This window comes from Solanum dulcamara, chromosome 1 (genome assembly GCF_947179165.1).
Source record: "Solanum dulcamara chromosome 1, daSolDulc1.2, whole genome shotgun sequence".
NCBI classification, from domain to species: domain Eukaryota; kingdom Viridiplantae; phylum Streptophyta; class Magnoliopsida; order Solanales; family Solanaceae; genus Solanum; species Solanum dulcamara.
Window position 1 is genome coordinate 74,516,512 of NC_077237.1, and position 17,306 is coordinate 74,533,817.

Sequence of the window (17,306 nt, forward strand, 5' to 3'; positions counted from 1 at the left end):
ATAATCAAGTGAAACAATAGCAATTGAATCAATATGGAAAAGGCCCATGGAGAATTGACATGAAACCCTCTTGAATTGGGTAAAATTAAATTAGGAGAATTTAATTCTTTTGGGACCTACTGGATGTAAGGAATCCATTGGTTAATACAAGCATACCTAAAAATCAAGCTCTAGCAACAATGGAGTGGGAAACACTTGAACTTTGGAACCCTAGTTTGAACTTGAAGAAGAACCTTTGAGAGAAACTTGAAGCCTTGGATGATTTTTGGGAGAATGAGACGGATTTTTAAAGGGATAGGGTAGTTATAGGTCGTCCAAAAGTAGTCCCAAAATGATCTGGAGGGTCATTACATTAGTTTACGCCAGCGATTCACAAATAGTGGTCTTGATTACCTCCGACAAACTGAATTACATTGTTTTCTGGTACCTCGATGAATCAGGTACTTCAATTTTCTCTTTCTGAACTGTTCCTTTTTATATCTTTTAGGGTTCAAATCATAATTTAGGTTCTTCATACTTCGTTTTATGTAAAGAAATTGATGTTGTGTTATTTATGCTAAACTACTACTTTCGATCTATTTTTATTTTGATCACTATTAGATGATTTTAAGTGCTTTGATATACTTTATTTGAGGCAAGAGTGTGTTTGAAAACAACTCATCTATTAGAGGTAAGGTTTGCGCACACTGGATATGTTGTTGTTGTTGTTGTTAGACGAGTTAAATAATGTGAATTAAACATTTTTATGTAACAATTCTAGTGCATGAGAATTTTTGTGAACTAGGGTCTATCAGAAACAACCTAGTTAGGGGGTTAAGGACGCAAATAACTTTTCATCATTTAGTTTATGGGTTCATCTGAATAATATAATCTTACATGATTCATCCACTAGAATGAAATAAATATTCTAATTCAGTAAATTGAATATATATTACCAAATTTAAACATCTCATTTGAATTTTGAATCTGTCTCTCCATATTTGGATAGGATTAATAAATTTAACGTTTCAACTCTTTCGAGCATAGTTTTTGTTTTAACCAGGTGTTTTTGTTAAAAAGAATATATTGCTGAGCATGGAGGTACATTAGTCATTCAACAGTCAACACTTCATTTGAAATGCATTTTGGAACGAAAACATTTCTAATTCTAACGTCACATATATAAATGTTGTGTCCGCAAAAATTCCCACTTACCATTTTTTTCCCTCTATATATATCAGAGGTAGTAGTAACCTAGCCCGTACGTTTTTTTACGCCGCCACCGATTCACAACAATGGCCTCTTTAACCTCCGACTTCCTGAATTACATTATTTTCCGGTACCTTTATGAATCAGGTACTTTAATTTTCCTCTTCTGAACCTGTTCTATCTTTTCGGTTTCAAATCATAATTTATGTTCTTTATAGTCCTTAAAGAGTTTTATGTATACAATTATTTTTTTGAATCACTATTAAACGAGTTTATTTGCTTTGATATGCTTTAATTGAGGCGGGGGGGGGGTGTTTGAAAACGCCGTCCTCTACTTGCACAAAGTAGGGGTTAGGTTTTCGTACACACCACCCTACCCAGCCCCCAGGGTACGTTGTTGTTGTCGTTAGACGAGTTAAATTCTGTGAAGTAAATATTTTTCTGTAACCATTCTAGTGCATAAGTGTTCTTCTTAGCCAAGGGTCTATTGGATATAGCCTCTCTACCTCAAGCTAAGGGTAAGATCTGCAAACATCTTACCCTCTCCATATCTCACTTGTGAAATTGCACTGGCATGTTGTTGTATTCTAGTGCATAAACATTGTCGAGAATAAATTGGACTTCATCTGGTAGTGGCTAGGACTGAGTGGGCCATTTGCATTAGTAGAAAATGTCCTTTATTTGCTGTGTTGACAAGAAAGATAAGGCTTTCCTGTATTTTCTTGGTTTTTCTGTTAAGGAAACATAAACCAAAGTGGGAATGAATATTATTCAGATCATGTTTGGTCAAGCTTTCTTTCTTATCAAAACAACGTTTACAAAAAAAAAGTACTTTTGGAGAAAAACAATGTGTTTTGTGTTATTATTGCTCAAAAGCGCCTTCCTTTTTTGGCCAAACACCTCAAATGTAAAGGAGTGCCTTCCCTGTGCTTTTAGCCTCCAATAGGCTACTAGAAACGTAAGAACTCTTGTTCTTTCAAACTTCCAATATTTACGAAAAATTTCATTGATTACGCATAGCATGAATATAACAATTGTGAAGGGAATATATTTCAATGATTAATAGAAATGACTAGTAATAGAGAAGTTGACTATTTAGGTTACTTAAATAAGGAATCTAATGGTTGATCATCAAAGAAACGATAGAAGGATTATTAGCCCCTACAATAACAATAAAATAACCAGTGTAATCACATAAGTGGGTCTGAGAAGAGTACGACAAAAGTTAAGTTGTTAATTTGACTTAAATGATTAAAGTAGAGATAGTGGAAGAAAGTGTTAAAATAATAGCTACAAAGTTATTCTTTTTGAAAATACATTACATCATACTTTAAATAGCTATAATGGGCATATCTTGCTATGATGAAGACACTTCTTTGACTAATATTTTTTCTGGATGACATACCATCATCTTTTTCAGTTTCATGGGCTTCCTAATCTATAAAAGGAGGTTTAGAAATTTCCATTTTCGTGCTCATTTCAATTGTTGGTTTAGCTTTAACATGTTGTATATGTTGGGGGGAGGAAGCACCACAACTAAACTTTGATATGATAATAAATAATGAAAAAAATTGGACATGAGAATTTTACGTGGAAACCTCTCAAACATATAGAGGGGAAAAAACACGGGATAGAAGAATTTCACTATGATAATATGGGTGTCACGCCCCGGGAGGGTACCCTAGACGTGACCGGCACTCAGAAACCATTGCTGGCTCCCAAGCGAACCACTTGACCTGATCACACATCTGTTCATTCATTCAATCAGCGGAATACTTAAAATAAATAGGTAATTAAGTGGGAAAATCCCAATCAACAATCTAACTCGAAGAAGAAAGGCCATAGACCAACAAATCGAACTCTAATCTATGTCGTTAAATAGTCTGACATGAACAATTCAAGAAAATAAAATACTCAATCGACCCATCACTATCTAGTCTATTAAGCATCTATCACTACTATTTAATTAGTGCCAATGACATGTTCATAGCTACCTCAAATTAAAATAAAAAAACTAAACTCAACGCAAGAATAACATAAGAGGTGTCCTCCGAATGTAGAGGAGGACTCACCAATAAGCTGAGTGTGAATAGATCCTCAATAGTGCGTCTATTGATGATCCCTTAAACCTGTCTCTGCATCATGAAATGATGCAGGTCCAAATAGACGTCATATGTGGAATGTACGAGTATGTAATATGGCAGAATGAAATATGTGTCAAGATGGAACAATACTGGTTCAAATATCTCAAGTCATAAAGATAAGAGAGACTCAATCAAGGTGTCATAAGTCTAAAGTAAAAATACAGTTTAGATAGAGATCAATCATATACAATCCAATTCAATTCAATTTAATCACATACTATCCAATCCAATCTAATCATATACCATCTGATCCAATTCAATCATATATAATCTGATCCAGTCCAATCATATACAATCCGATCCAATCATGTACAATCCAATTTAATCCAATCATTTACAATTCAATCACATACCATTCAATCTAATCCAATCACATATCGTCTAATCCAATCCAATCACATATCATCTAATCCAATCCAATCACATATCGTCTAATCCAATCCAATCATATATAATCAAGTCAAAGGACTCAACTCAATAGATATGCAAATTAGAATTTAACAATATTTTACCATTCGACTCAATCATCTATAATCACAATTAAACCAATCATATCATGTACAATTCACTCAATTTGGGAGTTTCTCTAACTGACAACCATCACCTATGAGCCAGTGATAGAACAACAAGCCGACATTGTTTCCATGTCCGTTCATACTTTGCCAGGGTATGAACGAATCAACCAATTATGGATCCATTAATCAATCAAGTCCTATCATTTCAGGATAATAAAATGGGAAACATCCAACTTTAACGGTCCAATCCCTTCCTACATTGGCTACGTAGTTCATGGAATTTGAGTATGGACTATACTCTTACTCAATTCGGTGTTCAATACTCCTCCCAAGACTCAATATGCTCATATCTATCAAGTGAGTAAAATACTCAAAATGCTCATTTAGTCTCTTAGGACTTAGTTTCAAATCAACTCATTTAGTCTCATTGGACTCTTTTCAAAACTCAATCAATCTGGTCTCATTGGATCCTCATTCACAATCAACTCATCTCAATCATCAAGCTCTTCTTTTTTTTGAATTTGATACCATCTCAACTCAATGAATGCAGAAAATATTAGATGCATTTAAAACATAATTTCAACTCCTCAACTCAAACTCAAAATAGACATTTATATGTAAAAATCATCAACTCATTTATACTCGAAATACTAATACTAAAAATAATAATTAAGAGACTTTTCAAACTCAAATAATGCTTAAACTCTTTCTAAATCAAAGATGAAAATAATCATTCTTTAAACTCAAAATAGTGTATAAATAGTTTATGCAAAAATGTTCACAAATTATTTATTTAAAACTCCTTCTCAAACAATCATTTATACTTATATGACTCTAATCAAATTAATTAAGCAAATCACATATTATCTAGTCACATTAGACTCCAATCCATTTCATCTCAACATCATCATCAACATACCTCTTCATCAATCATTTTACCTTTGTTAATGATAAACATCATTCACATCATCATCAAACATCTTGCTACAAAATCCTTATTTAATTCTATGTTCAATTTATAGAGACAAAAGGGCATTCTAGCTCTACCAAGATTTCGTTCCTTTTTATGTCATTCACATTCATAACTATCCCAATTCATTCTTTTCATTCGAATCAATATATATACATACAAAAACCATCAATCTCAACCTCAAGATAATTATGACAAAAAAAATCTCATCTTGGGTTCATGTGAATGAATACATGAATCCATACTCTCAACAAAACTCAACTCAAGAACACCATCAATACATATGAATTTACAGACAAAAAATCATTTGTAGTCAATATGTAGCTACAGTTTATGAAATAAATATGAAAGATAATTATTCAATAATTCAAGTCATGAAAATTATTTATCAATTAATAGTATATAAAAATATTTTATAGTTTAGGAAAAATTCAAGAAAACCTTCTAGAAGGTTCAAGTCTTTCACAACTTCCATCCAACACATCTATGGGGCATGTGGAAGAACTCAATCCATATTTTAGGTTAGCCTTACATAGCTGGAAATGAACAAAATCAAGACTTGAAGGAATGGCTTGAAATCTAACTCCTCTTCTTCTTCTCTAATTTCTTCTCTCTAAGTCTTCCATGCCTTAATGAGGAGAAAACCCTCCTTGGTATGATGAAGAATTGATTTCTTTGTCCCAAAATGGCTAGGGTTATATTTGGGATAGGTGGGGAAAAGTTCAGAATGCCCTTTATCAAGAAAAAACTGAAAAATGAGTCTAAAAACCTGTAGGCGCGATAGTGGCGCATCACGCCAAGGGACAAACTTCAGAGACTAGTTTCAGGTAATATAGTGGCGTCGGGCGCCACTAGAGCCCCAGGCCTAAAATTTCTATAGTGATAGTCTATAGAAAAATGGTCATAACTTGTGACTCCAAACTCCAAAAATTGCAATCTAGTGGCATTGGAAAGAAGACTCAAAGACATTAATTTGATAGGTCATGGGTCACTCAATTCATTATATTCTAAGATATATGGTCATTTGAAGTTGACCCTTATACAAACTCATCCTAAAACTTAGTCGATTGGAATTCTTTGGACTCGGCTTGATGTTAGAGATCCCTTATGACCCTAAACAACCTCTAATACTCTTAAAATACTTACGAATTAATTCTAACTCATATATAAAATTGCAAATAATTGAGTTCGATCCTACACGCACAAGAAGAACGGTTTAAGTCTTGGCAAAAAAAATCCAGGGTGTTACAATGGGAGTACACTGCTCTCAAGTATAAGAAGAAAATAATAATAAACACTTCTCTCTTAAAAAAGGAACAACTACTAAAGAGGACACTCAAGACTATAATATTTATCTTGGTGTATAACTCTCTTTGTATTTTTACTCTCACTTTTCTAAATGAAATAAATGAAGGCATGATGCCCTCTATTTATAGGAGAATGAAAATGCATAGAAAATTTATGCGTTAATTTTCTACGCATTTTGTCAAAGTTCTACGCATAATTTCTGTCAACTTTTGATTTTGTCAACTTTTGCTTTTTCAAAAGTTGTTGCATTTTTCTTTCTTTTTGCTTTTTATTTTTTGACTTCTTGCATTCTCCCACTTGAAAATTCAATTGAGAATCAATTAAGTCTTCACACCATCCTTTCTACTCAATTACTGCAATGTTACGTTTTTGCTAGGCCAATAGAAGATTGACACCATTTAAACTTGTTACTGTTGATCGTCTTTGTAAAATATTTGCTAGGTTGTCATTACTGTGAATTTTCTGAATATCCACACTGCCTTCTTTCACCTTCTCACAGAAAAAGTGATACTGAACTCATATGTGTTTTGTCCTTGAATAAAATGCCGGATTTTTTGCAAGATGCAAAGTGCTCTGACTGTCACAAAACAGAGCAACCTTCTCTTATTTGTGCCCGAGCTCCTCCAGTAACATCTGCATCCATATTGCCTCTTTGCTAGCTTGTGTAGCTGCTATATATTCTGCTTTCATCGTAGATGTAACCATGATAGATTGCATTTTTAAAACCCAGCTTACAGCTTCTCCAGCAAGAGTAAAAACATAACCTATGGTGGACTTACTTTTATCAAGATCACCTACATAATCTGAATCAACATAACCTTTAACAGTAAAGTCTGATCCTCCATAACATATTGCAATATTTGAGGTACCCTCGATATATCTCAGGATCCTCTTAACAGTATTCCAATACTCTCTACCAGGATTAGCCATGTATCGACTAACCACTCCCACTACTTGTGCAATGTCAGGTCTTCTAGATACTGTGGCGAACATTAAACTCCCCACTGCTGATGCATAATGTACTCGATATATATCCATCCTCTCTACTTCATTGCTAGGACTCATACTTGAGGATAACTTAAAATTAATAGGAAGTGGGGTAGAACTTGACTTACAGTCTTGTATCTTGAAGCGTCTCAAGCTTTTCTTTAAGTAGTTCTTTTGAGAAAGCCAAATCTTCCTAAAATCTCTTGTAATAAACACAAGGATTTGAACTATGTCTGTTGTATCCAAGGCTTATAATAAAGGAATCAAATATCTTATACTATTACCTTAACACCTGTTTGAGACCATATAGAGATTTGTTCAACCTGCAAACCAAGTTCTCTTTTCCCTATTCTTCAAAACCTTCTGGTTGGAGCATGTAAATTTATTCTTCAAGCTCTCCATGAAGAAATGCAGTTTTGACATCTAACTGCTCCAAGTACAAGTCAAATGTAGCACACATCATCAGGACCAGTCGAATTACTGTGAGTCGAACCATTGGAGAAAATATCTCATTGAAGTCTATACCTTCTTTCTGAGTGAATCCTTTCACCACCAATCTTGAACAATACTTCTCCACTTGATCATTACCATTGCATTTGATCTTGTAGACCTATTTGTTTCCAATGGCCTTCCTTCCTTGTGGTAATTGAACAATATCCCATATTTTATTTTTATAAAGAGCTTCAATTTCTTCTTGCATTGTTGTCATCCATAGAGATGATTCTTGGCCTTTCATAGCCTCGTGAAAAGTTGAAGGCTCTCCATCTTCTGTTAATAGACAGTATGCAATATTGCTCTCCATAGAATAATTTGAATGCCAAGCTGGTTCTCTTCTCTCCCTAGTTGACCGTCGAACTTGTGGAGTTTTGATCTCAGATTGCTCTTATACTTCGTGCTCTGGGTTGCTTCAGAAGAAAATGGAACTTATTTTCTTTCTTCAACTTCAACTGTAGTAGTCTCTGATATTTTTTTTGAAGTGTTTCCTTCTTTTGCTTGTATCTTGTTTTCAATAAATACAACATCCCTGTTGATTACCACCTTGTGGGTTGTGGGATCCCACAAGCGATACCCCTTGACTCCATCAGCATACCCTAAGAAAATGCATTCCCTAGATTTCGGATCCAACTTTGATTTTTCTTAGGTGTTGTACATAACATAAGCAAGACTTCCGAATATATGTAAGCGACAATAATCAGCTGGTTTTCCTGTCCACATCTCCATTGGCGTTTTCAGATCAATTGCGGTTGATGGTGACCGATTGATCACATAATAGGCGGTTTTGACTGCTTCTGCCCAGAATTGTTTTTCCAACCCTGCAGTTGCCAACATAGCTCTTGTCTATTCCAACAAGGTTCTGTTCATCCACTCTGCTACTCCATTTTGTTGTAGAGTATATGCCACCGTGAACTACCTTTTAATATCTTCTTATTTAAAGAAATTATCAAATTCATCACCAGTATATTCTCCTCCATTATCTGTCCTCAAATACTTGATCTGTTTCTCAGATTTAAGTTCTACCTGCGCTTTGAACTCTTTGAAAACTAGAAAAACATTTGCCTTTCTCTTGATTGGATACACCCAACTTCTCCTGGAGTAATTATCGATAAATGACACAAAATATTTTGCTCCTCCTAGGGACTCCAGCGGTGTTTGCCAGACATCAGAGTGGACCAGATCTAATATTTCCTTGATTTTAGCAGAGGAACTACTGAACTTCAGTCTGTGTTACTTACTGGTAACACAATGCTCACAAAAGGGTAGTGAAACCTTTTTGAGCTCTGAAAGAAGATTTTTGTCAACAAGAATCTTCAAACCTCATTCCGACATATGGCCAAGTTTACGATGTCATATTATTATTGATTCTTCAAATGAACTTGCTGACGCGGTTGATGCTTTTCCTTGTTGGTGTGTTTCACCTTTAAGCACATATAGATTTGCAGCAAGTTTTTCTACTTTCATCACTACAAGCTCTCCTTTGGATATTTTTATGACTCCACCATGAGTCTTATATGAACATCCATTATCATCTAATTGTCCCAAAGACAATAGATTCTTTCTCAAGTCTTTTACATGTCGTACCTCCTGGATGGTGTGTATCGTGCCATCATACATCTTTATTTTGATGGACCCAATACCAATAACATCCAAAGCATGATCGTCTTCTATGAACACAGTCCCTCCTGAGATAGAATTATATTGATGGAACCATTCTCTTCGGGAAGTCATGTGCCATGTTGCTCCTGTATCCATGATTCAGACATCAGTAAAACGTTTTCTGCCTTCATTATTTGATATTGCTTCACTACATAAAATATCTCCATCATCCAGGGTACTTGCAACATTCCCTTGAGCATTTGATGGCTCAGGGTGTTCACTCTTCTTCTTGAATCGACAATCTTTCTTGAAGTGTCCTTTCTTGCCACAGTTGTAACACTTGATATTCTTTTTACTTCTTGATTGAGATCTACCATGATTGTGACTCCCACTGGGGCCACTTTCCGTTAGTCTTTCTCTCACCATCATCAAAGCTTCAGCTTGCTGCGAACTTGCATGTTTGTCTTCCTTATTTTTGCGCCGATTTTCTTTTTCTAAGACAACGGCTGCAATTTCATCAAAAATTAGACTGTCTGTATTGTTCGTTAGGTTGACGATGAGTTGATCATACGAGTCAGACAGACTTTGAAATAGAAGCTCCGCATATTCAGTCCCTTCTATTTTGCAATTCATTGTTGTAAGTTGCGAAAATAGCGTATTCAAAGTATTGATGTATTCAGTAACTAACATGGACTCTGTCATTCGAAGAGTGTACAATCTTTTTTTAAGAAGATTTTATTATGCAAAGACTTTGACTCATATAATCTTGTAAGAGTATCCCATATTTCCTTCGTTGTCCGTTTTTCAGCCACACTAGACAACACATGATCAGCTAGTGCCAAGTATAGATCAGCAACTTAGTTGCTGTCTATGTCATTCCACTTGATGTCATCAGGTGGGTCTGCCTTCAATTGCAGCTAAGCAATTGTTCTTTCTCATTATTGCTCTTATTTTCATTTTCCCCAATGAGAAATTAGTCTCATTGAATTTCTCAACATTAAACTTTATTGTACTAGACATTGTTATTTGCTTTACACCCTTCTAGATCATTTCTGAATATTTTTGCGAATAATCGTGACAAACTGTACTGTCACCGAAATTTACTATTCACATAAATAGTAGTTTTTACCGAATTTTACTATTTACGAAAATTTAATATTCACAGATAGTACATTCGCATAAAACAGACAGAATAACCGAGGGCTCTGATACTACTTTTGGGGGAAGGAAGCACCACAACTCAAGTTTGATATGATAATAAATAATGAAAATAAATTGGACACGAGAGTTTTACATGGAAACCCCTCAAACAGATAGAAGAAAAAACCATGGGGTAGAAGGATTTCAATATAATAATATGGGAGTACACTGCTCTCAAGTATAAGGAGAAAACAACAATAAACACTTCACTCTTATAAAATGAACAACTACTAAAGAGGACACTCAAGACTACAATATTTATCTTGGTGTATAACTCTTTTTGTATTTTTACTCTCACTTTTTTGAATGAAATAAATGAGGGCACGAGGCCCTCTATTTATAGGAGGATGAAAACGCGTAGAAAATTTATGCATTAATTTTCTACGCATTTTGTCAAAGTTCTATGCGTAATTTCTATCAACTTTTGCTTCTGTCAACTTTTGTTTTTTCAAAAGTTGTTGCATTTTTCTTTCTTTTTGCTTTTTACTTTTTGACTTCTTGCAGTATAGGGGAATTGGAACAGTCGCTCCTGATATTCAAACAATAAAAAGAAAAAGGTAATAACAAGATTGATCCAATTATGAAATCCACTTAGCGATCTTACTTGAATGAACAGCTGAAATTTCAGTTACGTTTTGTGATCTTCCAAGGTGGTCAAGACACACTAGTTAATGGTTGGTCCTTGATAATACTAGTTATTTCTTCATTGATATGATTTGCTAATAGGCTGGCTTACACCCTTACTTTGATTGTGATGGACTAGTACGGTAGTATCTAACTAATATACTGGTTTTGCTGATATATTTTTTCAGGATTCTCACATTCAGCATTTAATTTTGGATATGAGGCAGGGATCAATAATAGCACAATGGATGGAAATCTAGTTCCTCCTTGTGCTCTTGTTACCTTTGTGCAAAAGGGTATTCAGTATCTTGAACTAGAAACAAATTTGAGCAATGTAATGCAAACATTTTGATAATCTGATTTTTTATATCTGAAGTTAATCTCTTTTGATAACTCTAAACTAACCAATATTAACTAAGGAACGCAGGATAATACCGATATGGATGAAGACTTCCTGTTTCTTGAACCTTTGGATCTCATTTCAAAGAATGTATATGAGCTGCAAAATATAATAAAAGAGAAGAAAGAAAAGTTTCAGAGAGATAAACATAGGAAGAAGGATAAGATGAATGCTGACCATGAGAGGGACCACGGACGAGAACCTGCAAGAGAAAGGGAGAAGGAGAAACAAAAGAAGAAAAGAGAGCATGAACGTTATATAGAAAGGAGTGAAAAGAACAAGGAGAAACAAAAGCGCAATAACAAAGAAAAACCACACGAGGATATTATGGATTCAAAACGGAGTGGAGAAAAAGAGGCTTCCAGACATGAGGAAAAGGGAAAAGCCGGAGGTAATACATTCCAATTGCAACTAATTTGCTACTCGTATGAGCATGAGAAATGCAGGTTTTTTTATCATGCAGCTGATACATCTACACATTTCTTCGGTGGTCTTATGGCACTAAGTTTTGCTTTTGTTGCAAGATAGATTTGAAGCCTATGGATAACTGCACAGTCTCAACCACTTTGCCATGTGAAATTCCTAGTTCTGATGTAATGGTTTTGGAAGGACATACGTCTAAGGTTTGACTGCATGTCTATAAAGTTCTTCTAGTCCTCCATGATTCGATATATATCTTTTCCCATTTTTATTTATTAACTTACAATTTTTTCTTCTTCCTAAACTCATGCCAGGTTTTTGTCTGTGCTTGGAGTCCAGAACGGTCACTTCTTGCATCTGGGTGAGCAGTAGTACCATTTCTTTCTTTTTTGTTCTCTACTATGAATCAACTCATGTTCATAGTCATACTTCTGTTTCTAATTCTCTTGCGATTTTACAACTTTGGAAATAATCATCATAAGCACCGGAATTTTACGAAGGATCATCTCTCTTATAGCTAACCCATGTGGGATATCAATTTAGGTCTGGAGACTCTACTGCTAGAATTTGGACTATTGGAGATGGTCCATGTAATTCTACTATCCAAAGGAGGCCTCCAAATGTTTTGGCTTTGAAGCATTTGGAAAGTCAAGCAACTGAGAAACACAAGGGTGTTATGACACTTGATTGGAATGTGAGTCTTCTACAGCCTGTTTTGGGCTGACTTTCGTTGATATATACTTTTTTGGTGGACACACTGAAATTAGACTGCATTGTTTGTGGTTACCAATTTGATTTTGTTGTTAGTATTCAATCTTGTATTTATGACTTTTTCTTGCGCAGAGCGAGGGTAAACTGCTTGCGACTGGTTCTTACGATGGCCAAGTCAGAATCTGGAACCTATCTGGTAAGGGGCATAAAGGAAAAACTTGTTTTGAATATTGAATGTATAAATTGGCCATGGAGAAGTATGGTTCCGAAAATGTTTTCGCAAGTTTGTTCTTTGGATTATTTTTCATAATATGCCACCACTTTTCATCTCTTGTTTATCTGATTGAAACTAAAAGGCACCAAGAAACAATCCATATTCCTGTTGGGAAATCTATTAGCTTTTTGCTATAGAGAATCAGATGACCCATGAGATAACTGTACTCAACAGCATTTAACCGATGTTTCCAGTTGTCTTTCTTTATCTTCCTCTCTAACTTTTGTATTTTACCCTATCGAAACAATTCAAGAATGTTTAATCCTTCCCATTGTTTTCCATATAATGTCTTCGCTTTATCCTTTTCATTAATTGGCAAGTTATTCAGTCTTGCAGTTGTTCAAGTACTCATGTTGTCCTCGTGTCATCAAACTGTTTGTTTTTTCAATCATGTAACATATGTTTAGGTTTCTTGGTATTTACTGTTCATGGCGCATTTATCATCTTATAATGTGATGTCTGGTTTTCTCTTACTGATATCCATGACCAATCCTATAACTGACTTTTCATCCAGGGAAGTTAGTTAGTACTCTTTCCAAACATAAAGGGCCAATCTTCTCTTTGAAGTGGAACAAGGAAGGTGATCATCTCCTTAGCGGTAGTGTTGATAGAACTGCCATTGTTTGGAATGTGAACTCTAGCGAATGGAAGCAGCACTTTGAATTTCCTTCAGGTGTTTTGTTGCCCTTGTTCTGTCTTAATTTTGCTTTATATTTTACCTGATAACTTGGCAAGGATAATTTTGTTTTGTTTTGCATATTTCTCACTGTAGTTATACAACCCCATTCAGGTCCGACGCTTGATGTTGATTGGCAAAACAATGATTCTTTTGCGGTCAGCTCCGCTGATAAAATGATTTACATTTGTAAAGTTGGGGATAATACACCAGTCAAAACATTCTCAGGACATCAGGTGTGGTGTCCAATTGTTGCATTTAGTGGGAAAATCCTTTAATAAAAATTTTGTTTCTATTGGATGGTTGAAGCTTATCAAGAACATTAAATTGGATCAGTGTACATTTTCTCTTTCAAATAATCATGTTTTTCCTTTCTCGTTTGGTTTTTATGAACTTTTCCATATGAAACCGTCTGTGCAAAGTGCAAACTTAATTACCCTTTATCTCTTTGATGTATGTGCGCTGATTATATTGTCATTTCAAAATAATCTCACTGTTAATCATGCTTTTACTTAATTACCCTTTGTGAATATTCTTAAAGGGTTGTTGACTTCGCCATTGCAGAATCGAGTCAATGCTATCAAGTGGGATCCCTCAGGTTCCTTGCTGGCTTCATGCTCTGATGATTCCACAGTTAAGGTAATTCCTATTTTGTCCTTCTGTAACAAATGGTGCGCAGTTAAGGTAATTCCACAGTTAAAATTTGCTTTTTACTGTCTTCTAAGCACCCTTGAATATTTATTTAGGTTCTGAATTTATGTAAGTTGTGTTAATGCCTCTTTTTGTCTATTTCTTCTGATCATTCCTTGCCATATTTTATCTTATCAGAAAGTCCCTTATTTATATATTTGTTATGAAATATTGGAACTAGCAAATGTTGCTCCAAAAGCAAGATCAACTTAAATCGTGGTGTGTGGGTTAGGTGCATGTCACATTTTGAACTGTGCTGTAGAATAAGCTTGGGAGATTAGAGAAACAATAGTGCCTAGGGAGTAGACAAATTACAGAAATCAAGATTAGAGAAAGTTGAATTTTAGCTTCACCTTTTCCTTCGCTAGGACTTTGTCAATAATTCTCTCAGTAATTCATTGTTTCTGTGCAGATATGGAGTATGAAACAGGATGTCTGCTTGCATGATTTCAGAGAACATCGCAAAGTATAATCTTAAAGTCTTCTATTTTTTTTTCTTTCTTTTTCTTTGACATCTTTGGTGATTCATTTAATCAAATCGGACATCAGCTGCTGACTATTATGTTTTTTTAGGAGATATATACCATCAAATGGAGTCCAACTGGCGCTGGTACAAACAATCCGAATCAACAGTTGTTGTTGGCAAGGTATTCTATCTATTGCGACCAGTCATGTTTACAGTATTCTGTCTATCGTTCTCGATTATATATTGCATATCTGTTCGGTTAAATTAGATTTATTCATGCCTTCTGTTTGGTTAGATTAGAATTATGCATGTTAAAACACTTCACGTACATTCATATCTGTTCCTCACCTGACTGATTTGCCTTCCACTGGGCCAAAGTTTAGGCAGATAGGAAGAAATCACCTAAAGTTTTTTGTCCTTTTTTGGATTTAAACTCTAGTCTCCGTTATCTTCACTCACATCATTGCTCACTAGTTTACAGCCTTTGGTGCATTTGGGCTGACTTAACTCTGAAGTTTTTTCTGGTACACTATAGTCAAAGGCGCGCTTAAAGCCCCAAAAGTTGAGTTTCAAAATTTGGAATGATTGCAATCTGGCTCGTAATCCCCTTGCTTGCGAGTAAAATGATCAAGAGAGATACTGTTTCACTTTAATCGTCCAGCAAATGGGATTTTGGTGTGCGCTGCCTCCAAAAAGAGATATTATGTATTGCACCTAACCATTTAGTTCTTTGAGCTTATTGGTTTTGTTTTATTGTCTATCTGTGTAGTGGTTCATTTGACTCTACCGTGAAGCTATGGGATGTTGAACTAGGGTGTCTTCTTCACAGCTTGAACGGTCACAGGTAATGGATGTATACTCATTATGTCTACTTGGAACAGACACGGGGTATACTAAGGCACTCTTAATAAAAATTACACCTTTTAACTATCAAATATAGGTTCAAGTATTATGCGGTTTGTTTACTCGTACTCAATTGAAATATCGATACCTATATACCTATTCCTTTTATTTGGATGGGGATGTGAGAAGAGGGGAGAGACTGGAGTGAGAATGAGTAAACTGTGGATCAAATCTTTGTATAGTTCTTGTTGAATATTTTTGTTTTTTTACTGAGTAGGTTCTCTTCCATTTTGAATCCAGGGAAGATGTTTACTCTATTGCATTTAGTCCGAACGGTGAATACTTGGCAAGTGGGTCATTGGATAAATGCATGAATATATGGTCAGTGAAAGAGGCCAAGATTGTAAAAACTTACAATGGCGATGGCGATATTTTTGAAGTGTGTTGGAACAAGGAAGGCAACAAGGTTGCAGCATGTTTTGCAAACAACAAGGTTTGTGTGTTTGATATTCGATTGTAGAGGTTGAGGAATAGCTTCAAAAGGACTTGGGAACACAGAGGCAGGAATTTCACAATTCAAGAAACTCTACCTTCTAGAAATGCAGATTATAGATAAGGTTTTTTTGGTTTGTCATCTGGTGTCCGATTTATTCATATTGTGGCCCGGCTAAATCATTTTGTTGTGGTACTGCTGGTATAGTTGTTCCTGCTCTTCTTCTTTTGTTGATTGTGAGGAAATTGACATGGCTGTGAAGTCACATTGTCAATTCCTTGCTTGAAATTGAGCCTAAAAATCTAAGAGATTGTTTGGTTTGCAAACAAGTTATATTGGATTATAGCGTGGGAATTATAATACAGGGATTTAAAATATCTTGCTTTAGTTTCTTTTTGTTTTTAATATATATACATACTACGTAAATTATCCGCGCTTCGCGCGGTGGTGAACTACCTCATTAAGCTTATGTATGATCATTAGATAATATCATTTTCCAATTGATTCGTACACCAATGAAACTTGTCATCAGTTTCTCAATGTTTGTCCAATTAATTACAACATTTTTTCTATGTATACGAGGAATTAAAAGGGATATAAAAGATAGAGAGTTTATATTTCGATGCTTATACCAAATTCCCGAAAAAACTTTATCCCAATAGTGAAAAATTTCACGAAAATCATAAAGTGATATTGAGGTTTTTTGTTGTTCAAAAGATATGGGAGTCATAGAGGAAACCCTAAGTATAAGAAAGAAGTATAAGGAAGCCTCCATGAATAGTTGATGCAACATAACTAAAACAATTATCTAACTTTGCGAAAATTATAAAGAACATTTAAACGTGTAAAAGCCTATTGCATAAAAATGAATTGATTTTTATATTTTCAATAAAGAGAATCTTGCTTTGGGAATAAGAAATATGAATAATTCAACCGAGTGTAAGATCAAATATTAAACATCCCATTCAAATGAAATTTTTGTATCTCTAAATTCATGTAAATAACACATTCTTTTGATATGGTTTTTACAAGTTTAAATCTCTATAAATGCATACTCCCCAACATAGTTTGAATAAGGCCACCAATACACAGTCTATCTATATAGTATTAAACGCACATTCATTTTAGAGTCTCCATGCCATTTTCGGCAAAGCAGGGACCATTTTACATAATTGTAGTGTGATGCCACTGAATTTTTAAAGTCTTGCAATCCATTAGATAATGTGCATATCCTTTTCTGTAAGCAAGTTCCATTGAGGTTAAGAAGTGCTTCCACAAAACGATAGCTTGATCATAAATGTTA

At 34.9% G+C, this 17,306-nt stretch overlaps 1 protein-coding gene across 1 annotated transcript; it reads left to right on the forward strand.

The window, feature by feature from the left end:
- Nucleotides 1-431: 431 nt before the first annotated feature.
- Nucleotides 432-16,365, forward strand: LOC129894114 (WD40 repeat-containing protein HOS15-like). The gene is made up of 15 exons (XM_055969644.1): nt 432-440; nt 11,002-11,080; nt 11,219-11,364; nt 11,458-11,821; nt 11,959-12,053; nt 12,165-12,211; nt 12,394-12,544; nt 12,694-12,757; nt 13,350-13,508; nt 13,626-13,747; nt 14,076-14,150; nt 14,614-14,667; nt 14,775-14,848; nt 15,437-15,511; nt 15,811-16,365. Exons 1-15 carry the CDS (start codon nt 432-434, stop codon nt 16,028-16,030), a joined length of 1,734 nt encoding a protein of 577 aa, XP_055825619.1. The 3' UTR covers nt 16,031-16,365.
- The last annotated feature ends 941 nt before the right edge of the window (nt 16,366-17,306 follow it).